The 23,358-nt window shown below is 38.3% G+C and overlaps 1 protein-coding gene and 1 long non-coding RNA gene across 3 annotated transcripts; both read left to right on the forward strand.

Moving 5' to 3' along the window:
• The first annotated feature begins 193 nt into the window (after positions 1 to 193).
• LOC104433719 lies at positions 194 to 8,024 on the forward strand. Its single transcript, XR_005548608.1, has 2 exons — positions 194 to 7,776; positions 7,944 to 8,024. It is a non-coding gene; the product is annotated as an uncharacterized LOC104433719 (long non-coding RNA).
• Positions 8,025 to 16,765: 8,741 nt separating this feature from the next.
• Positions 16,766 to 23,119, forward strand: LOC104433721. Of its 2 annotated transcripts, none has more exons than XM_010046565.3 (4): positions 16,766 to 17,884; positions 18,032 to 18,082; positions 18,191 to 18,263; positions 22,717 to 23,119. In XM_010046565.3, the coding sequence occupies exons 1-4, from the start codon at positions 17,184 to 17,186 to the stop codon at positions 22,876 to 22,878; spliced, it is 987 nt and encodes a 328-aa protein (XP_010044867.1). In that variant the 5' UTR covers positions 16,766 to 17,183; the 3' UTR covers positions 22,879 to 23,119. The 2 variants fall into 2 exon arrangements, with proteins under 2 accessions (XP_010044867.1, XP_010044868.1); XM_010046566.3 differs by having other exon boundaries at positions 22,720 to 23,119.
• Positions 23,120 to 23,358: the final 239 nt, after the last annotated feature.

Below are 23,358 nucleotides of genomic sequence, written 5' to 3' on the forward strand. Positions count from 1 at the left end.
GTTTTAAATCTAATTTTTAAAATTTTTGAATAAAAAATAATTTTAAAAAGCCACGTGGAAAATATAAATTTATTTAAAATATGATGTCAGCGCTTTAGAAATTTGACAATTGAACCAATTGTGACAAGTTTTAGGACTCGATTGGATTTTTGTAAGTTTTAAGACTGAATTACACTTTATTTATAAGTTTTAGGACTTGTGTTGCTCATATTCCAAAAGAAAAAGAAAACAGAAAAATTCTCGAAGGGAATTAAGAGCAGAAAGGCATTTGTCCCCCAAGCAACGATCAAAATGAACGAGCATCGGGGCGTTCCGACCGAGCTGCTCATCCGAGGAGTAGATTCTCGCGCATTCGGCTGCGTAGACCTCTGCAATCGCCACGGTCTCTGAAACCTGCGAGAAATCAGGTTCCTTGTCTTAGTTTCGTTCCGTCGAAAGTTCTCCAGCTCTTGTTCACGAAAGGATTCGTCCCTTTCTGTCTGATGCAGCCGAGCTGTTTGATGTAATTCGTGAAAGACACCAAAGTCGGTTCTCGTGTTGGTCACGGTTGAAACCGGTGCATCCATGCTTGCGGTGGCGTTTGTTAGTATTCGAAACATCTGTAGCATGCGGTTGATGCCAAGTTTTGGCATTTGGCTGAATGGAGGTAAATCCAATACTGAGGCGGCGGCGGCCTCTTTAGCTGAACACAATGCTATTAATGGGTTTAGCGAAACAGAGAGTAAGATGCAGTTGGGAACGCATCGAGACCTCTTCCGCCAAACGGGAATAATTGCTTGGTTGAGAATTTCTGTTTCTGTTATGGATGTTGCAATGATGGGTGCATGTAAAAAGACTTCTATGATAGCTCAGGTTGGCCACAGTCAACATACACTGTGGTTTTTCATGTTAGAGTTTTCTGGAAACAATTTCTTGATGAGTCACTTTGTTCCCGGTGACGTAGGGCTGAAAAAAGCTAGTAAATTTGTTTTCTCCTAAATCACTTGAAGCACGAATGTCTTTCTTTGCTTGAAGGAAATGGGAATTGGTTCAAAAGCAGCACAATATGCTTCCGGATTTTTGCTTAGATGGAGTCATCAATGATTACTTCGGGCACTGAGCATTGTCTGGAACACATATAAGGAGTAAGTAATGTTACCATTCTATTTGCTAATTGAAGATCTTCGCTCCTACTGATAGCTTGCTGTTTCAATTGTCACTATATTAGAGACCTTCAGTTGTAATATCGATCTTGCTCCACTGTGCGGTGACCGGTTCAATACATGGGCAACTACCGATTACGAACTTGTGTAACTTTACTGCATTGATGATTGATGATTTTCATAGGATCCAATATTCTTGAAGAGCTCAACTATCTTTCTCCACATGAATTTGTACAATGCTTGCTCTTTTCTTGTTTTTTGAGAGAAGGTAAATCACAGGCGTTCAGACAGTGTTTATCAAAAACAAACAAAGCTATGATATACAGGTAAAGCATAGACAGGGAACTTTTTTTGTGATTTATAAACTGATCATGCTTACCTCTTGTGGGAATTTTCTGTGAATTGGGAGGAATAAAATTACCTCTCATTAAGATTTGTTCAATTGTTCAATTATAGTGAGAGGAATAAATGTTATCTAATTACTCCAAAGCTCAAAACCTTCCCAAAATCCAACTCACAAATCAAGGCCCATACACTTAAGGTGGATTAATCCACGCAAGATTGCAGGACAATCCTGAAGAGATGACCCTCTTTGGAAGTTATATGTGTACAAAAAGCCCACAGATCATCTTTGTTATCTAATTTTCTTAATTAATTGTGGATAAAGAAGGTGGAAACAGAAAAAGCAAAGTCAGATATATTGTGCCATAAGGTAGCAATCATTATTTCGTTCCTTTTTTTCAATTATTATCTGTGTTTCTTCAGTTTTGATGATCTCTAAATTCCTGAGGATGTGCTTTCGTAGTATTTTGCTGTGTGAGCAACCTGATTGATGGTTGATTACGTGGCAGATTCCTGTAGTTTAAAGACTCACAAAACCATTTCTCTGGCCACTAAATTTATCTAGCACCTATAAAAATACAAGTTGCAGATACTGACTTTAAATTTACGTGCATGTTATTCCCGTATTTAATATGATGAATGTTCTGAATGTGAATGGATGGTTTAAAGTCTATGGCATAAGGTGATTATGCCTCTTGAAATTCTATGGCATAAGTTGATTATGCCTCTTGAAATTTTAGGCTGTGGAGTAGTGCTAAGTCAGTACTATTTAATGATGACAGGGCAATTGAGATGCGTTCCAGTGACATAGCTGCTGCAGCCCAATTGCAGCTTACCAAAAAGATGCACACACATGATTTGCTCTCTAAACACGTCAGTGCAAAACCTGAGAAGTCCTGGCACTCACAAAATTTGATTGGATTCGGTGCCGTTTTGGTTGCATCATAGCAATTATTTACTTTTAGAATGTTTAGTCCAAAATCTAGTCAAGTATTTGATTTTTCATATTCAAGTTAGGTCATGATTGATTGTGACAAGAGATTGTGAATTGTTGGACAGAAAATCCAGAGTGCCGATCCTTTTCTTTATAGGCTGTAGAACACCTTTTGTGGTTTTCTACGTCTTTTGATTCCTGTGTAACATCTTTTCCAGCAGGATACACCATTTAGCACTCACAGCGGTTGGTATTGTGATGCATTCATGAGTCATAATTCTTATCTTCGACTCTTTAACGTAAACACCACCAGAAGCAGCCAGGGGACATAATTTGTCTTATATGACTGCTTTTGCATATTTCTATAATGTCCTTCTCATCTTGGTTATGAAAGCCATCCATCTTTTGACATTAGGGGTGAGCCATGGCATTGTTTCTAGGACAATTTTTACTGGTGGTCACTAAACCTTGATGGATTTTGCAATTAGATCACTTAATTTCTTGGCAATTGACGCACTTATCGATTTTCCAACCAAGTGTCCAGCAAAAACTGACATGGCCTGTTATGTGGCAATTTTTACTGCTTTGGCTGACAGCTGACGCATAACGTTGACGTGGTTCCATGTAGACGGCGTGAAAATTGTGAAAAGAGAAAAAAACAAACTGCAACCCTCTGCTTTGTGGTGGCTGATACACCAAGTCATCTCCATTGAGACATAGTGGATGCCACAGTTACCACAGTTACCATGGTCAAAGTGCATCAGTTCAATTACAAAAAGTTAAATGTTTAGTGCTTTGGGTTGTTGAAATCAAAGGTCAGTGACCAAATTGCAAAATACACCAAATTCTGGGAATCACTGGTGGGAAATCTGTTCTGCTATGTATTTGGCTGATCTTGCAGTCTGATGGTTGCACTTCTTACTGTAGACTTAGGTTTGCCAATCCAGACAGATTTCGAGTAGATTAACTCTAACCTGGACTAACACCCATCAGGTTTATTCAGTCCTATTCTTTTCCATAAATGCATTTTTTGCCCCAGTCTTGTGTTGATGCTGGTGCTGTGCTTTTTGGTTCTTGTAATGTGCTTTCTTCAAGTCATTGGCTCCAAGTTTGTTTATGATTCTGAAGAGATCACACTTGAGGGTGGATTTTTGAACCCTTGTTTTCTTCACGATAAGAACTATGTTTTGTTTGAATATACTTTAGCTTACAAGAAAGCTCCTCATCTTTTTCAACTACTAACTTCCAGAAAGTGGGATGGTCTTGTGCATAGATGGAGACACTTGGGTTCTCTGTGGGAGGCAATGTGAGGGCAGCTTAAGAGAACTTCTGTACTATCTATACAAGGAATGTGATCCATAAATTATGCTGTTACTTGTTACTCTCTCATTAAGATTTGTTCAATTGTTCAATTATAGTAAGAGGAATAAATGTTACCTAATTACTCCAAACCCCTAAACCTTCCCAAAATCCAACTCACAAATCAAGGTCCATACACTTAAGGTGGATTAATCCATGCAAGATTGCAGGGCAATCCTGGAGAGATGACTTTCTTTGGAAGCTATATACATATGAAAAGCCCATAGATCATCTTTTTTATCTAATTTCCTTGATTGATTGTGGATGGAGAAGGTGGAAACAGAAAAGGCAAAGTCAGATATATTGTGCCATAAGGTAACAATCGTTATTTCGTTGTGTTTTTTCAATTATTATTTGTGTTTCTTCAGTTTTGATGATTTCTAAATTCCTGAGGATGTGCTTTTGTAGTATTTTGCTGCGTAAGCAACCTGATTGATGGTTGATTTGTGCGGAAGATTTCTGTGGTTTAATGATTAATAATACTATTTCTCTGGCTGCCAAATTTATCTAGCGCCTATAAAAATACAAGTTGCAGATGCTGACTTTAAATTTACGTGCACGTTATTCCTGTATTTGATATGATGAATATTCTGAATGTGAATGGGATGGGTTAAAGTCTATGGTATAAGGTGATTATGCCTCTTGAAATTTTAGGTGGTAGCATAGTGCTAATACCTAATGATGACGGGGCGACTGAGATGCTTTCCAGTGACTTAGCTGTTACGGCCCAATTGGAGCTTCCCACATTTCTCTATATGAAAAAGATGCACACACATGATTTGCTCTCTAAACACGTCAGTGTAAAACCTGAGAAGTCCTGGCACTCACAAAATTTGGTTGGATTCGGTGCTGTTTCGGTTACATCATAGCAATTATTTACTTTTAGAATCCAAAAGCTAGTCAAGTATTCGATTTTTCATATTCAAGTTAGGTAATGATTGATTGTGAATTATTGGACAGAAAATCCAGAGTGCCGATCCCTTTCTTTATAGGCTGTAGAACGCCTTTTGTGGTTTTCTACGTCTTTTGATTCCCGTGTAACATCTTTTCCAGCATGATACACCTTTTAGCTCTTACAACTGTCGGTATTGTGATGCATTCATGAGTTGTAATTCTTATCTTCGACTCTTAACGTAAACACGACCATTTAGGATGGAAGCAGCTAGGGGACATAATTTGCTGTATATGACTACTTTTGCATATATCTGTAATGTCCTTCTCATCTTGGTTATGAAAGGCATGTATCTTTTGACTTTAGGGGTGAGCTGTGCCATCGTTTCTAGGATAATTTTCACCGATGATCACTAAAATTTAATTAATTTTGCTATCGGATTACTTAATTTCTTTTCAATTGATGCTTTTTGTCCATTTTCCAACCAAATGCCCAACGAAAAACTAATGTGGCCTGTTATGTGGCAATTTTACTGCTTTGGCTGACACTTGACACATGACGTTGAGGGGGTGCCCTGTAGATGGCATGAAAATTTTGAAAAGGAGAAAAAACAAACTGCGACCCTCTGTTTCTACTCCTCTCTTTCTTAATATCTCCATATTTATTTTCTTCCTTAAGTTGGGGCTGATGTGGTGGCTGATACACCGTCATCTCCATTGAGACATAGTGGATGCCACCTTTACCACTGTTACAATGGTCAAAGTGCATCAGTTCAATTACAAAAAGTTCAAAAAGTTTAGTGTTTTGGGTTGTTGAAATCAAAGTTCAGTAACCCAAATTGCAAAATACACCAAATTCCGTGAATCCTTGGTGGGAAATCTGTTCTGCTATGTATTCTGATGGTTGCACTTCTTACTGTAAATTTATTAGGTTAGCCAATCCAGACAGATTTTATGTAGATTAACTCTAATCTGGCTAACACATGTCAGGTTTATGCAGTCCAATTCTTTCCATGAATGCATTTTTTACCCCAGTTTTGTGTTGATGCTGGTGCTATGCTCTTTTGTTTCTGTAATGCGCTTTCTTCAACTCATTGGCTCTGAGTTTTTAAGGTTCTTGTTAATAATTCGGAAGAGGTCACACTTTAAAGTGGATTTTTGAACCATGGTTTTCTTCATGATAAGAACTATGATTTGTTTGCGTATACTTTAGCTTACAAGAAAGCTTCTTGTCTCTTTCAACTACTAACTTCCAGAAAGTAGTATGGTCTTATGCATAGATGGAGACACTTGGGTTATATGTAGGAAGCAATGTGAGGGCAGCTTAAGAGAACTTCTGTACTGTCTATACAAGGAATGTGATCCATAAATTATGTTGTCTTGTTACTCTTTTCTAATGAAGGTGACACGAGCTGTGGAAATTGTGATCAATTTGAAACATTTGTTGTGATTGTTAACTAAATGACCTAAGGTAGATGGTGCAATTCATCTTTCTCATGTTCCAAGTTGAGCATTTGGCTTTTTGATAGGGACATATAATTTAGATTGCTGCGAATGGCTTTTAGTGGTCATAAAAGGACACTTCAATGGAAACGAAAAGATTTCCCTAAGAACTTTGCTAAATTTGTGAATACATCATGTATTTGAAGTATGCATTACCAAAAACAGGATACTGAATGACTGAACATGACCCATTCTTTCAAGTGTGTGGCAATATTGGGTACCACTTTTGACTTAAACAGGCAGAGTTCTGTATTCCCTCGCAGGGGCAGTATGTTAAATACCTCTGCAAATTCTGAAAGATCCAGCAATTTTCATTAAATAAGTATTCTGAAGAACATACTTGTGGAAATTGGATTTACATTGTAATTGAGTGATCAGATTAATTAGTCCGTGTTGGTAAATATATGATATTTTAAGTCAATGATAGCTGCAGTAGATAATAAAAAAGAGAATTGATTCCTCGGCTGTGTGACTAAGACATTTGGTTTGCTTTTCTTTTCCGCATGGTATCATGGCTTTAGGTCAAAGCTAAGAATTATCTTCTGATAATGGATACTTCAAGTTTGTTTTAGGTGTGATTTTGATGTACAAGAGATAAGCTAAAAAGGATGGGAATTGGAGGCCGAAAGTGATTGAGCGGTCGGTTCACCGACGTCTTATTAGCTCAGAATTTTTTTTTACTGCTCAATGAAATCTATTAAATTTTTAATTTGCTTGGGATTGAAGGTCTGCGGAATGTATGATCTTCAGGGGCCTGCACTTACTTGGATTACACTTTGGATATGTTCAACTCAAGACAATTTTTATTGTTTCTTGTGCCTTTCATGTTTGTAATTGTCAAATTCTCTGGAAAACCGAGTGGTGAACAAATGCTTGCGGTGTGAAGGGAGAAATTTGAGTGCCTATCAATTGCTTAGATCATTTGGATTATTACACTTTTCAGTTCTGAGAAAGCTACAGTTCATCTTGCAAGCATTTTCTATTGGTAAGATTATGCCCCATGACAATGGATTACCAACTAAATTTGTGCCTCCATGGTCATCCCAACAATTTCCGATGCATTTGACCATACAATTTTGTCTCTCTGAGAGGAAATTTTAGCTTGGCAGTCCATATTTGGAGCAACAGCTTATGGAAGATTAGTAAGCATGAATTTGGAAATGTCTGTCTCGTCCTTCTAGAGTCATCACGACAATGGGTTGAACAACCTCACCGGTTGCTTTGAGAATGAGCAAGAATGTCCTAAGATGTATGCGAATTCTCATTTTTTTTTATTATTTCAATATGCTCTTGTAGGGTTTCAGCTTTTAACTTATTCATACAAGCCAAGAAGGGAAACTTGGGAGACAAGATACTCGGTAAAAATTGTTCTTACTATACGTCTCTCCTTATGTGTGCGTGTTTGGACTTTAGAGCAACCATTTTCCTTGGAATCAGGAAGGTGAACCTCTTACAGGAATATACCAGGTTTTCCATACCAGTGCATGTTGGGTTTGTTGCCCTGAGAGACTGATGATGAAGATGGAAAGATATACTTGACATGACGGTAGAAGATTCTCTGCTGGTGAAACATTATCTCTGTGTTCCAGTTCATCACCAAGTAAGGTATGAAATAGGGGCCAAGCTGGCAATATGAATCAAGGGGAAAATTAATAAAAAAGTTATAAATTTATTGTAATTGTATCAATTCAGTGTTAATTTAGTTTTAAACCTATTGACAATTTACTAATTCAGTTTATCCGGCCAATTTTGGTTGGAAATTGTTGATGTAGATATTGGCTATCTTATGTGGCTCCACCAGTGTCAACTTAGATAATTTTTAATAATTTTTAATATATTTTTGAATTTTTTTATTATTATTCAATTTGTTCTCTCTTTTTTTTTTTTTTTTTTTTTTTTTTTATTGTGGCCAGCGAGGTCATCGGCTACCATCGCTATCATTGGGCTAGTTCTACTTCACTAGTGGCTCGAATGGGCCGGTGAGGTCATGCCTCGCATAGCCTTTGGTGAGGCTTGAGCCCTTGCTGGATTTGGCGATGATTAGACCCTTGTGGCCTAGGTGTGGCAAGGGCTCGAGCATCGCTAGGGATCGGGCTAGATACGGCGAGGGTCACAGACGGCGACCTCGTCGATCCCAATGAAAAAACCGAAAAAAATTAACAAAAAATTCAAAATATTATTAAAATATTATTAAAAATTATCTATGTCAATATTGATAGTACTACACAAAATGGTTGGTAATTGTGGTAGCGATTTTTGGCCAAAATTAGTCGGATGAACTAAATTGGCAAATTGTTAAAATGTTTATGATTAAATTGGCTAGAAAGAAAAAAAATTTAAGACCGAATTGACATAATTACAATAAATTTATGACTTTATTTTTTTTTTTGTTAAATTTTACCTGAACCAAGTAACATCTTTTGCCACATAGAATTTGTCGAGTTCCTCCTGCCGACGGTGTCATGTTCAAGCTGAGAACCGGAGATCTTCTTACCAGTCGCGATAGCAGTAGCAACAATGTCCGCGTCCCACTGTAAGGTGACAATACATGTGTCCTTTCTCAATAGCGATCCAGAGCGTCGATGCTGCTTTCCCGATTTTGTGCGTAAGATGAAGATTATTTCTGAAGCGTTAACGATCCCCGATCAAATTTTCCCCCCCTTGGGGTGATTTCCCTGGGAATTTTTCTCAGTTGTAGCTACTGACTGATATCTTGGCTAACCTATATCTTGCACGAGATGGAATACAATCTGCAGTTCTCATCGAAGGAAAGCTGTCGACCTTTTCTAAAATTGCTGGAAATTACTTCGTTCGGACGACAAGAGGGCTCAAGACTCTTATCTTCTCGGCAGGAATCATCGACATTGACGATTGTCTGAATATATTTCGTCATGACTTCACTTTAAAAGGAGGGCACGTCGACATTAGATCTTTTTCCAAGCGTTCAGGCCTCTTTCGATCTCATCATCATCAATTTGACTTCGGGGCTCGATAGCTGTGCTTCGTATGAGATTTCGGACAGACAATTTGACATGCGCAATGTCCTACTGATAATCGAAAAGGAAAAGTTCTTTCCTTAGGGAACAAGAGACTGTTCCATAATCAAGCTCTGATTGCGGTATTAAGGGTAAGGATTTCATTTCACGGACACAGAGTAAATGCGACTGTCATTTGGGCATGCAATTAAAGCTAAAAGATGGATGATGATGGCGATTGAGAAAATGAAAGATACGTGTGGAAAAAGGCAAGAGTCGGCCCCCAGAAAAGTAGTGCTTCCAGAAAGTCCGGCCCTGCAAACCCGCCAAGCAAATCTCTCACGCCCCCAGCACGGCCGAGCTCCCTTCCTTCATCTTGGCCATTGAAGTTCGATGGCCGAGATGAAGTGGGTTCACGTGTTGCGGGTGCATACAAGGATTTTTGGCATGCACGGTCACAGGATGTGTCCCACGAAAAATTTATCCTTCCTTAATTATTTTCGTTTGCTAGGACTCAACTCATGACATAAGTATCTCCTCACTACGTTCCATGCAAAACTGAAAAGATTTGGTGGAATTGTTGCCGACTATTCTAAAAATTTAAGCTATTAGATGAATGTATGATTTAATATATAAATATTTAATTATTTCATCTCACGCTTAGTATGGTTTTTTTTCCTAATAATAAATTTTAAGTATGAAAATATTTAATTGTGGAATCAAATGGGGCCCGTAAAGAACCTCATGAGCTACTACACTGATATTATGAGAGATTTGGTGGGATTACTGTCAATTGTTTTAAAAGTTTGAACTGTTAGATGATATAAAAAATAATATCAAGGAATTTCATGACTCAGTCCCGATTGTTGGTTGGGATTACGAAGGCATAGGCTATATTTATTTTAGAAAAAAAAGGAAAATTCTTTTATTTCCAAAAAATTAGAGAATCATGAAATTAAAGAAAGGCGATTCGTCATTTCGCTAAAGCAGTATTGCATGCTATGTTAGAATTCTATTCATTTTTCCTCACAATCATTCTGTCTGCTCTTATATGTAATTACATCCATGACCACGTGCATAAAATACGAATCCAGTGTACGAGTGAGGGCACCGCACACGTCTTAGAGTCGCACGAACCCTAAGGCAAAAAGGTGAAGTTTGCAAAGTCAAAATGGGACTGATTGCGATCGCACCGCTGGTTGATGATCAAAGTAATAATTATCACGTAAATGTCAACAATGATATCACAAAAGGGAACGAAGTGGGCGGTGGGTCTTGTAGAAAGAAAGCAAAAATCCCGATGATAATCGATGATAACCCGCCGGCCCTTCCCCCACCCAAAGAATGCAAAAAAAAAAAAAAAAAAAGAAAAAAGAGCAGAGGAGGACATCACAAGACATGGAACAAAGTGGAAAAACATGGGAGGAGATTGGAAATGATGAGGTTTCGTTAGTAATAATGGCGAGTGGGGAACAGTGAAGGATGAGAGAAAAGGAGTTGAAGATTATCGAGGAATGTCTTTTTTAGGGTTTTTCTCAGGGGCATGCAAGAAAAGGGTTTTTCGATTCCTATGCAAGAAGCGTGCCTGTTCTTGCTGATGAGCTTTGCCAGTGGATGGTGTCTCGTGTAAGAAATAGGGATGGGCAAGTCCTTTTCCTTTGTCTAAGCCACACGTATAGATGATCGTGCTAGGTATGCATATATACATATATTAAGTGGTGATTAGTTAAGATTTTATATTAAGTGGGGCCACAGATTGAGTAGACATCTAAGCCAATTTGTCATGTTCAACACCTAATTAGACTGTATCAAGCCAAAAATGGTGAGGTTCTTCTCAATCAAGTAGTTGGGGAAGTGACTAATATCAGAAAAGCTGCCGACTTCATAAATTTAAAATACAGCACCTATCATACAATCAAATGCAAACAATTAATGTCATGCTTAACCTCTTGACCGAATTTCTATTCATATCTTGTCCGGACCATGATATCATAGAGAGAAGTCCAAGTTTATCCACACCTAAAAAGCACCTATTGTGCCCTAATGCTTATTCACTTTCACTGCTCATTCACCTTTACCCATAACTAACGTGCAATAAATTAACAGTTTCGCGGATGTTTTGGGACGCATTCCATCATTTTTGGGCCCAAAAGAACACGTTCCCTTAAATGAAGTAATGAAATGCGTGCGCATGCTTAGAGTGGCCTATATAGAGGCGTCGTTCGATTTTTTCTTAATTATTCGATTCCGCATGCAATGGAAGATGGAAACTCTAGAAGATGCCGAAGCTTTGCATGAGAGGCGATTCTTGATGCCGTCTAATTTCTCTCCTTGTTTACATGGCACCAACGCGAGCAATCATTAACACCAGTTGCAAAGTCCATGCACGGGAACGGCTCGTTCAGAAACGCATGATATAATTCGCTCATCAATAGAATCGGCATATACTTTAGATCCATTGTTTTCCAATCCTGCTCGGAGACCATTTTAGCAGCTTTTGATACTACAAGCGAGCTGCTCAGATTTCTTTATTTATTTTCATCTGCACGCCTCCGAAATTTAGTGGCGCGCATTTTTCGAGCGTCGTCGAATACTGATCATTAATGATTCATCGTGATGATAATTTGCATAATGTTTCCATCACACGTGAAGTCTCGTTCACAGATCTATCAATCATCGGTTATCTCCACTATGGGCACAAAAAGCCAAAGGCGACAAAAGCTTTTCGAGGGGTTGCTTCATTTCTAATCCTGGGTGATTGCTGTTCATTGCGTAATCAGAAACCGCTCGATTTTCTTTCTTCTTTTTTCACTATGAACAGAACAGCTCAAGCAAACTCGCGTTCGATCTGGTGAAGAAAAACAAAAAGAAAGGATTGTCAGGAACTCTCGCTAGTCTGATAAGCAGACTGGAACGACAGATGACATTCGTGGAAGAAAGAATTGAATAAAACAAGGGAAAAAGAGGAAGCCTGGGTTCGTTTCTTGACAGAAGAAAGTGCAAGCTCGATTGGCGAATGCGCAAGTCTCGACAGGTGAAGAAACCCCACCTGCAATTGCAGTGTATTCCCCACATTCACATGGCCTGACTGTAGAACTCATTATGCCCCATGCACATGCAAATCTCTTTCTCTCTCTCTCTGAACAAGACAATAGAACAAATAATTGTGGTATTGTCTTAGAGGCGATTAATGATGATGATATTGATGACGTATTGATGACAAGATCAGATAAAATCCCTTGCCGATCTCATCTAAGATATGCCTACAGCTGTGTAATGCACAAAGCAGAGCAGGAAGACCTTGGTTTTGTCGAATGGGAACAAAGAATGCTGCAACAGGAGAGATGTAGATTTTAAATTAATGAGGGACGCTTTAAAGATGGATTCCTTATAGTAAATAATGATGAAAAAAATAAAGCTGCAACATCTTTATTACTTGGTCATACTTGCATTAGGCTCATATGTCGGATTTGAATCTCTAAACAACAACGATCAAGTAAATCCCCTTTTCTATTGTTAGTTATAAGATTTATGATCAATATCTTCGGTGGAAAAATATCAAAAGCATATTCATATTTCACACAATGACCACTTACGTATCCTTACTTTTGAAAAATACCAAACACATACAAAAGATTTATCTTAGAACAACGATTTTGCATGCTTACATCAATTATCCTTGTACCCTATCACATTCTCACATCAGTTATCCTTCTACCCTATCTACAAAGATTTCATTTTCTTCCAAAAATGCCAATTCCCAAAACCTAAATTCTTATTGTTACCCAAAATAAACCAACTATTAACCAAATCAATAGAACCACTCAACCCTTAATCAAGGCGCTTAACTGAACTTGTAAGGAGAGACAATTCTGTCTTAGACATATGTGAGTTGTATTTATAAAAATAGCTGCACGTAAATCGTTATTGTTTAAAATATAGTCGATGTGATTTGTTATCACGTATCTTCTAGATAATAAATCATGTAGAAATCTGTAACGTCATCGAATACTAAAAATACTTATCATATGTTGATGACCGTAAATTAGTGAAGGTCGTTCACTTTATCTTTGCCCAATATTTTAGTCTCTCGTGCGTACTTTGGAGTCACTTATTCTCGTTCTCTGGTTTTTCAACAATCATAAGGAAAGGAAATTGAATAAGATCCCATTACAACCAACAAATGATGACAATTTTGGCATCTCATAGCATAGTTTTCTCAACTAACTTGCTTACATGATCTTGTGAAATAACTTAATAAATGAATATGATGCGTTAAGAGTTGGATATTTCTTCGAAAACAAAATTAACTTTTTCTTTTTCATTTTATTTGCAAATTTGAAAGTTAATTGATGTTTTTACGTGGTTGCACCGCGTGGCATGATCGCATGGAACTTTAAGCCAAATGCATCCTTTCCCCATTTTCACTCTTGTATATTGTAATGAACTAGAATTTATGGTCAATGACATTTTGATTGAGATTAAGGGAGTGTTTGTTTGAATGAAAGTATTTTTTTGCATTTAGTTTTTTTTTTCTCAGACTTTCACCCATTTGATTATGCGAAACGATTAGTCAACTGAAAATACTTTCTGATTAACAAAAAAATTCATGCATAAAATTAGAAAAGTGTATTCCTAAATCTAAAAATATGGAATTACTTTTCAAAATTACTATTCTTTACCATCCACTTTTCTAAAAAACTGATCACTTTCCTCCCTCCCATTCATGGCACAGAAAAAACTCAAAAAGAAGCAGCTACCATTCAATGGCCGCCGCCGTTGATGGATATCGACATAATCTGCATTGTGCCAAACCTCCATCACCTCTGGCAAAACTCCTTTTCCTCTTCTCCTTTCCTTCCGCAACTCTCTTCTCCGCGCTTTCACTTGACTCTCGTTTCTCACCTCAAATCATGCACCACTGACTCTTCGGAACCCTCACTCGTTGTCACACTCGATCTCCTCTCCCTCTTTGTTAAAATATGTATCGAGTTTGAGTCCAACGTGAAATTTCGAATATTCCGAATTAAATATGTTGCAGACGTTCGAAATCGAGCAAAGAAGATCCGAAGATCAACTTCTCAAAATTCAAATCTGCGTTGGAGAGTTTGGCCACTAAAGTAGGAAAGTCCAACTTTCACTTGGATTTAGATTTTGTTTAAAATATACAGAGATATATTTTGGATAAAATCGTTTAAGATAGGAAACATAATCCTATGAGAAGTTGACAAAAGAATAAGGGTATCGCTTATTTATATATAGACTTGTGGCCGTGAGTGGTAAGAGGGTTGATCATGAAGAATTGGTCTTGAAGCGTCGTCTTGTCGTTGAGTGCTTGGGAGGGATTTTCTTTATCGTTCGTGAATTACATCCAAGAAGTTTAGTGTTGAAGCCAATTAAATCTTGTAGTAAGATTTGCGTGTAATTCCTTCGTGAAATTGAAAAATTATTTCTTGAGAAATTTCAGGGCTAAATACTGCGTGCGTTATTGGGATTTGGGAAACACTGAGAGAGTGTTTGAGTGATTTGAGTGTGTAATCTCCTTGTATCGTTTGGTCTATAGTGAAATTCGCTGCTGCTCTCCCTGTAGACGTAGGTCTTTACGATCGAACTACGTAAATCTAGTGTCCGATTTATTTTCTTCTTCTATTGATATTATTGTTCGATCGCTCACTTTTCGCAACACTCATTTCCCTCTCTTTGCAAAGCGCTGGTCTCTCTTCTCATTGCTTCTCTCCTACATAGACTTGTTTGTTTCTTGTCAATTCTCGCACGACGTTGACGCAATTACAAGATGGGCGAGAGTCATTTTGAGTGATATTGATGGAATAGAGTTTATGAGATGGATGTATGCAAAATGCAGGATAGAATATGATCAGGACAAGGCATACAAGATGTTCCACCAGCTAGGGATCAAGATTGGAATTGACGAAACTCACTACCAAGGCCTATAGAAATCACCAACTGAGGATATAGGATTTTGGGATTGAAGAAGCTCACCACCAAGGCTTACAGGAAAATTACCAACCTGATACAGTGCTTCTTTGGCTCACCACCGAGAAAGAATCAACCTTTCAAGGATATAGAAATCATGAGTAATCCACTCTTCAAAGGTTTTTGCTCACAAAAAAATCTCAAATATTCATTTACTCAAAATTAACAGTCTTACATTTAAGAATTCATCTCATTATATAGAGAGATTATTACATAAGAAATAGATTAAACACTAAAGACACGGAAACTACCCAACATTAATGTCACATGAACTAGAAAGCACAATAAAAATTAGGAACTAGAAAATGCATTAAAATACTTTGAGACAAGAACTTTGACTCTTGGAATTTACAACCCACTTAAGACTCACTAATGACACTTGACTAGACACAAAATAATTACAATTACACTCTAAATTCGTTTATCATCCTCGGAAGCCTAGTTGACACTTTAAAAGGTCATCAAATAGCAAAGGAAATTGTCCAAAACAGCCATTGGCTCCCAAATAATCGATTGGTAGTCTCAGAATCGATAACAAGCTTGTAAATTGATATAAAAAACCATGAATTCGGCAATTTGTCCATCGAATCGGCAACTCTCTTGCATAATCAATATCTTCAACTTGAATGGATCCGCAAAGCCCGATGATCCCGCATCAGACGTGAATTCGCTCAAAACTATCCAGTTCTTCGGTACTCTCCTCAATGTCTCATAAGCCAATAACGTCCAATCCGTGGTGAAATCGATCCCCCCGGCCCCCCTCTCCCTTTCTCTCCGCGATGCTCCCACTACGCGCCCGCAGGGAGAAAAAGGGAGACGGTTGATTCATTTTCCATTAATGTAAAATTATGAGTTTATGTGATAAATCTATTAAATCTTACTGACGTTTGCATTAAACACGTCGAGTGCTGGATCGAGATGGAAACAAAATTTATTCCTTGCTATTCACAACCCAAAAGTATGCACATTGGCACTTTCTAATAGAAGCTCCAGCATTTACATTAGACACTTCTTAAAATTTAATGTTGAAGAATTAGGTGCTAACGTTAAGCACGCACTAAAATGGGTACTCGCATCTGCACATTACATGTGCATTGCCCAAAATTGTCTCCTCTGAGTCGAATTCTCTCCCTCATAACATATGGTATAAAAGGGTAGCAACAAAAATGTAAAAAATAAAAATCACCGCTATAAATTTAGATTAGGGTCCCATTCCTTTAAAGCAATGTTATTCTCTAAAATAGTTTTGCTATATTACACAATGAATCAATGTTATTTGCAATAATTAAAACAATCTATAATTATTATTGCGCATATCCACGTATAATATAGAATTTTGATTTATCTATACAAACGTGAGAAATGGCACCATTAAAAACAATTTTAAAATCATCGGAAGCGGAACCGTAAGTTGCACTTACAAAAATAGTGAAATTATTATTAAAAAAAAAAGGAATTGATATGGTCACATAATAATAGTCAAAACTCGTTGATACGTTCTTTGAATCTCGAGAATGGGAAGAACCTCCTCCTAGTGCCTAATGAATTCTGGGAAAAGCCTAAAAAGGAATGATTGTTGGGCCGCTTTTTAAAATATAAGAACGAAGAGGCGCGTACACTATTTCATTAACTCATGCGACTGCCTCTCTCTCTCTCTCTCTCTCTCTCTCTCTCTCTCTCTCTGTCAAACGACTTCTTCTCCACAAGCGTCCAAACGTAGAGAATTGATGGAAAGTGGGTTTGGCTTTTGCAAGATCCATGTTCATTTTTTCTTCCTTCCGTAAACTAAACCACTTCGTCCACCATGAATAAGCCTGTAAAGTCCCTTGTGGACACAACACCCATCCCTCTCGTCTATCTTGATCTCCCGATTCTCAAGCAACATGCGTCAGTCGAAGCCAGGCTCCCCAGATAGAGCTCAGATCCCACAACTTTATCTCAATCCATGGCTCAAGCCCAGATAAAGAACAAGCTTGAGGGAGATAATATTGTTATCAGGTTTCATCATCGAAAGGGGCAGGTCGGGTCTTGGGTTCCTGTGGCATGATCATGGTTCTAGCTCGAGATCAGCTTCCTGGCAAACCGTGTCGTAATCCGCCTGGTCCTGCGTGTGTTGTGTCTGATCTAGCAGTTGATCTTCATCTTGGTCAAATGGCTGAAGATGAATCAAGAACTAACAGTATCAATGAGGAGGCCTCATCAAGCTCAAAGGATGTTGGAGATCAAGAAGAGAAGGATGAGGCGTGGCTACAACTAAGCATATGTAGCCATACTAGAGCGAACAACGGTGACAAGAAGTGTGATCGGATCGAGCCAACTGGTCAAGGAATTAACCACGGAGTATCGGTCGAGCTCGATCTATTACCAAGCGGATGTTCTTGGCACCCGACACCGCCCTTAACCCCCATCTTCGATGTGCCTAATCTTAGAGATTCTAGGCCAATTACCAGTTTTGCTAGTGGTAGAAGTACTAATCATAGCTCATCTTATCTCTTTCAACCCCCTACAGGTAGTTCGACTTTTCCCACTCATGGGTTCAATTGGCCCAATTTCTCGTTGTCGCCGTCGCTCCAGTGTTCCTCATCTTCTTCTCTAATACCACCCCGGTCAAATCTTCCTCCTTCCTTTCAACTTCAACTACAAGTAGATGGAGCATCGGGGTCGAGCATGGATTTTAGGGTCATCGACGCTCCAAAGAGAACTTACCCTGGAGTTTGGTTCGTGTTACGAGCATCACAAAATCAGTAAGTGAAAAAGAGGCAACGCACGTACAAAGATCACTAGTCCCCACTCGTTTCTTTCCACCATCATTATTTTCTAAAGCCGCTTTATCTGAGACTTTTGTAATGCTCTTTCTAATGTATTTTCTTCTATTTGTTTCCCGAATGCAGAGATAAAGAACCATTCTTGCCCCAAATACCCAAGATTTACCTCAGAGTCAAGTAATGCACATATATAAGCTTCCATTTGGGTTTTTATGCTCTCTGTGGCTGTCTCAATTGTGATATAGATTTTCTGAGATTTTTTCTCTTATTTGTCATAACCTTCAGGGACGGAAGGATGACAGTCCGATTTTTAATGAAGTACTTGGTCAGGAAGTTGAGACTGGATAGCGAAGCAGAGGTATGTACAACAATCGTTGCATTTTATATTTAGCCCACGTTTTAAGTTTTAACGAGGATAAAGAGCTTAGCTAGCTGATTAAGTTTGCTAAATTCCTCTCAGTATGATAGAATAATTAGCTAATTTGCATTTGACCAAGATTAAACGGCTTCATGGGTAAACAAGCTATTCCTTCAATGATCGGTTATGTTCATGCATGGACATGGTCGGCATTTGGAAGCATAATAGAAACAGAAGATCTGGAAATTGTTTTCTAGTCTGGCTTATTCCTTGTGAAATTATCATATTTAGGTAGAGAGTATATGTTGCTGCAGTCGTCGTCTTTTTAGATAAAGCTTGCCATCGGTTCAGTTTATGTTCCATCTTCTTCCTTAGGGAAATAAGACGAGATCTTTGTCTTGTCTTGTCAGGGAAACAAATTGTCATAATCAGTTACAGTTTTTATTGTTATGGGTCTAAGTAAAAAAGATTACAGTGAAATGCTTGAGGGTAGACATCATTTCATAATATATATCACCCACCTACCACCTCTCTCATGACTTGAAAAGAAGGATATTACACAAAAGAAAAGGAAAATGGATCAAGGAAAAAGGAAGAAATCGGTTCTGCCATTTAAAGCAATAATTAGACCCCTCACATCGTAAGGTACTAAAAGCAGAAGTAAAAGAATATTTTAGAAACGATCAAGCTTGAGAAAAGTTTATGCGTCTTTGACAGAAAATGCCCTTGCATTTGCAATTGGAAGAATTTCAACCCCAAAACTTGATGATATTTTAGCCCCCAGAGAGAGAGAGAGAGAGAGAGAGTACTAAATGGAGCTTAAATATGATGTTTGATGTTTCATGAAGTGTTTTAGATGGTTTATCCGAAAAGTGCTGCTCCGCCCGTTTACATTAGCTCTGATTAGCTAGAGAATAAAATTGATGCAGCTATACATTGCATTGATTAGGTCAATTCCTTTTCCAAGGCAAGTGACACCTAACAGTACGCGGAAACACCTAGTAGAGATGGCATCCTCTTAGTACAGGAGAATAGAAAGCAGTATTTAGGAGGTCCACTTAGTTAACGAGAAGAACCAAGCTTAATCGAATCCAAAGATAGAATGGAGATATCAACTATACATTACACGGTGCATTCACTCTGGATTTAGAAACCTCGAGTCAATGAACAGAAGAACATGGGAACTTTATAAGAATGCGTGTGCTGCATGTTCTCAATGACATGCAAAAAACCATTAAAATGTTCCTTCAGGGATCACAAGGGCAATATTCTGGGGTTTTCACACTTCCAATTAGCCTGTATCGAAATTATTAGTACTGAAAATACTTGTTCATCTACATCTCTTCTCAGTGGATGCTACTACACGCATCGACGAGAATTTCATGAAGATATTTTTAGCTCGATCGCCAAGCAATAAAAAGGTGTGCCTTATGAACTTAGTGGAGGTAAGGCGATAATCAAGTCTCCGTAATTAGTATTAGATCCAAGAGTTCACAAAAACAACATAAAAATCAGTTGAACAACCCTGCCCTCAATACTACAGATATCCTTAGCTTTGTGTTGCTCGTTTTTTTCTGTAACAAGAAGAATACTCACATTAGCTCGCTGATATGAACTATATCCGGTTGTCGTTTGGTCAATAAAAACTTGCGTACTTCAATGTCCTAATGCCGCCTTTTTTTTTTCTTTTTTTTAATCTTATGCTTTCATTCCGTGAAGTTAGGACATGACACCATAAACAATCCATATGTATTTCACCAACCATTTTCTAAAGAAACAGCTGTATTAAGCTGCCAAAACCTACTACACGTTCATGTACTTTATTGATTGATTATTCACGCGAAAGCAGTGCAGGAGTATATTGCACTCAAAGTTCTCTTTGCCTTTTGATTCCTTATGAAGTTTTCGTGTTTTTTATTGAATTCGGTCAGCCATGACTGGCATTGGTTTGACAATTTCTTCTGAATTTAGAATTGCGGAACTAATTTCCTCTGGTAATTTGTAAATGAATTCATGCGATGCATGCCATTCATGTAGTCTATCTAGAGACTATGCTATGTATCGATTCTTAAGCTTCCATGGATTTCCTAAATGATTTAGTGTTTAATTCGAATATATACATCAACACCATATTTAAATCATAGAATTTCTCACTTAAAAAAATCATAGTGCCATACCCATCACCTTGTAGATAAAATCTTATCAGATATATATTGACAAAGTGTTTTGCGTGTATCCATAATTATAGCTATTTAGCCAATAGATTCAAATATCTATGGTTATTAAAAACACAAAAAGCTTTCTGCTTTTACTTCATCTAGCCCCTAGATTGAATTCCCATATGTCCTTCTGCATGTCTAAGAAGAGTTCATTAATGACTTGAAAGGCTTGAATATACCATGCTATAGTTTTTAGACTTGGCATGGATGAACACGCCTTGAACTTATCTCCTTGCCTTAGGGAAAGGCTGTGCCTCTTCCTGGACAGGTGGAAGGAACTTACGGCTTCATAAAAATAATTCAAGTGAACTGAACCTAGAACAAGAAAAAATTCCACCTTAGCCTAACTCTCTCTCTTTTACACTCCCATTGCCTTAGTCGCAATAGTCCTAGTCCTTCGTCGCTGCCCCACTCCCCCACCAATCGCCTCCTCTCATAGCCCCACCAAATGACGCTGAAACCACGCCGCCATCGCGCCACCACCTCCACTGCCTAGACAGTGGCTCGCGCATCTCTCCATCTCTGTGTCGACACACCCACCCACATGTGGCGATCCAAGAGAAGAGAGAGGCGAACGAACCCGGGCACACTGTGGCGGCAGAGGTGATGGCTCGAATCTTGAAGCGACGACGGCGTCTTCAGAGGGGCTGGCGGCGGCCTAAGGGGGTAGGAGCGGCGATTCATGGGCTAAGATGAAATGTGGGCGATTCATAGACTTAGAATTGACTCTTCTTCACTTGTCCAGCAGTAGCGTACCATAAACTTACCCAAATTACATGTCCTCTGTCTATCCTTCGAGTAATCCGTGTAAGCCCTAGTGTTGTTTCCCAACTTTGCCCAAAAATCTTCGTTTCCCAATCCTCTCGTCATGCTTCTCGCATCCTTGACCTCATCCTTGGACGGCTCGAGTAGGACCGTCGACTCCCTTTTTAAATTTCAACCGATGGTGCTAAAAGAAGGGCCCATCAAAGTACTCCAAACGGGGCCCTTTGGTGGACATAATGTGTGTGCACACATGAAATCAATGTCACCCCATCACATCCTCCCCACGACCAACCGCAGAATCAATATAAAACATAGAATGATTTTGGACGAAATGAAGCCACACAAACACCTTCATGATTTACGTCGAAGAAAAGCAATTCGTGGGGAACGATTCGTACAACAGAATCATTCGACTCCTAGTTGTTGACACGGACGTCTAAGGAAAAGCATGTACGAGGCACGTTCCATAGTTGAAAAATTGACTTTGATACCCTATATTTATCTTGCTCTTTTTTCTTATTTCTGTCGACACGTAGTAGGTAGGTGAAATAGGCTCGAACATTAAACGGTCCATTAACGATTCCTATGAAGCACCACTTTTCCCGCTTCTTTAAGGATTATATAATACTCCAAGAGAACATATTAAATTCATGGTGCGGTGGGTAGTTCGTGGAGGAACTTATATGATCCTTCAAGCTAGGGTTTTGAGAGCAACGTGAAGGAAGGGGTGCAAGAAACGAGGCCGACAACTAGAATGGAATATGATGACTTTTGGGGAGCTACCTAATATATCGTGCGTATTTCTTATGGTGTTTTTGAATCATTCAAATTTGCGTTTCTTTTTTCAAGTTGATGTGACGTGCTTGTTCATATTATTTTCTCGTGGATATGAGGAAATACATGGATTCTAACGTGATAAAAGACTAAAGGGTTGTGATTACACAACATACCTTACGAGCTAGAGAATCGGTGGGTCTGATGAAAAGATTCATCTAAAATATTGCTTGAATGTGCATACTAAGACTATTGTGCATGTGTCGATATCTCAAATTTATGGAGCATATTCCGCTGCTTCTGTAAAAAAAAGTTTCTCATGTGTTTCATTCTTGGATGAGTGGCATGTGCTTTGAGTTAGTTTTTTAACTGAACTCTTTTACTTGTCATTAATCTAATGATGAATGTATAATTCATTTCTTACATTGATAGTGGATGTGAATGTAATAAAATCAATTTTTTTAAAGGATTCTTGAGGATGCTATTACTTTTTTACTCCAATAACCATGAAATTTATATGGATTCTTAATTTTCTTATGATGAACATCATATGCATAGATGACTCGAACACAAGTGCGCGTGATCACTTGACACATGCACATATTTGGATTGTGCTAGCTGCCTCTATAATATTATGCAAGTTTCAATGTGCGGTTAACCATAATCTATGTTGTTTTTGTGTGATGGAAAATCAGCAGGTTGAGATAACATGTAGAGGCCAAAAGCTGCTGCCTTTCTTGACGTTGCAGCAAGTAAGAGATAACATTTGGAGTCCAAGCGATGTGGTGACTTTGCTTCCTGAGTCCGCAACGGCATCGGACCACATCATGGTGCTTCACTACGGTAGGGTCGCCTGAAAAAAAAAATGAAACTTATTACTCACAAGTCACGACTTTGTATTTGTTCTCAAGCGATGCGATCTAATTTATTAATTAAACCCTATTATTTATTTTATCCCAGAGGGTTATTTAGTTGCCTGATCAAAATCATACATATACTTTCTTTATGTGATATTATTGGTATGTGCTTTTCTTGTATGGGTAATGTGTAAACTAACCTATAATCTGTCAAAAAGGTGGAGCGGGAATTAGGGAGGTATTTTTTATGTGCTTTTTGCATGTATTTTTTGCGCTTTTTTCCTTCATTGATTTCAACTAGATCTGCTGGGTTAAAGAATGCATGTCATTCACTACAACACAGGGAAGGAATTATCTGCTTTCCATTGTCAGAGTCCAAAACATGAGCCAACAGATATTTAAATGAGAAGACTAAAATTTTGTCGGCTGCTAGAAAAACTTGGGCAGAATTCTATTATTTTGTCTATGAAAATATAAATT

This window comes from Eucalyptus grandis, chromosome 2 (genome assembly GCF_016545825.1).
Source record: "Eucalyptus grandis isolate ANBG69807.140 chromosome 2, ASM1654582v1, whole genome shotgun sequence".
Classification (NCBI taxonomy): Eukaryota; Viridiplantae; Streptophyta; class Magnoliopsida; order Myrtales; family Myrtaceae; genus Eucalyptus; species Eucalyptus grandis.

What these genes read in the sequence shown, in the direction of transcription:
- LOC104433721 (XM_010046565.3), top strand. Translation starts at nt 17,184, where the DNA reads ATGATCATGGTTCTAGCTCGAGATCAGCTTCCTGGCAAACCGTGTCGT. An exon ending in AAGATTTACCTCAGAGTCAA is followed by an intron (nt 18,083 to 18,190) that starts GTAATGCACATA and finishes CATAACCTTCAG; the next exon opens with GGACGGAAGGATGACAGTCC. An exon ending in GACTGGATAGCGAAGCAGAG is followed by an intron (nt 18,264 to 22,716) that starts GTATGTACAACA and finishes ATGGAAAATCAG; the next exon opens with CAGGTTGAGATAACATGTAG.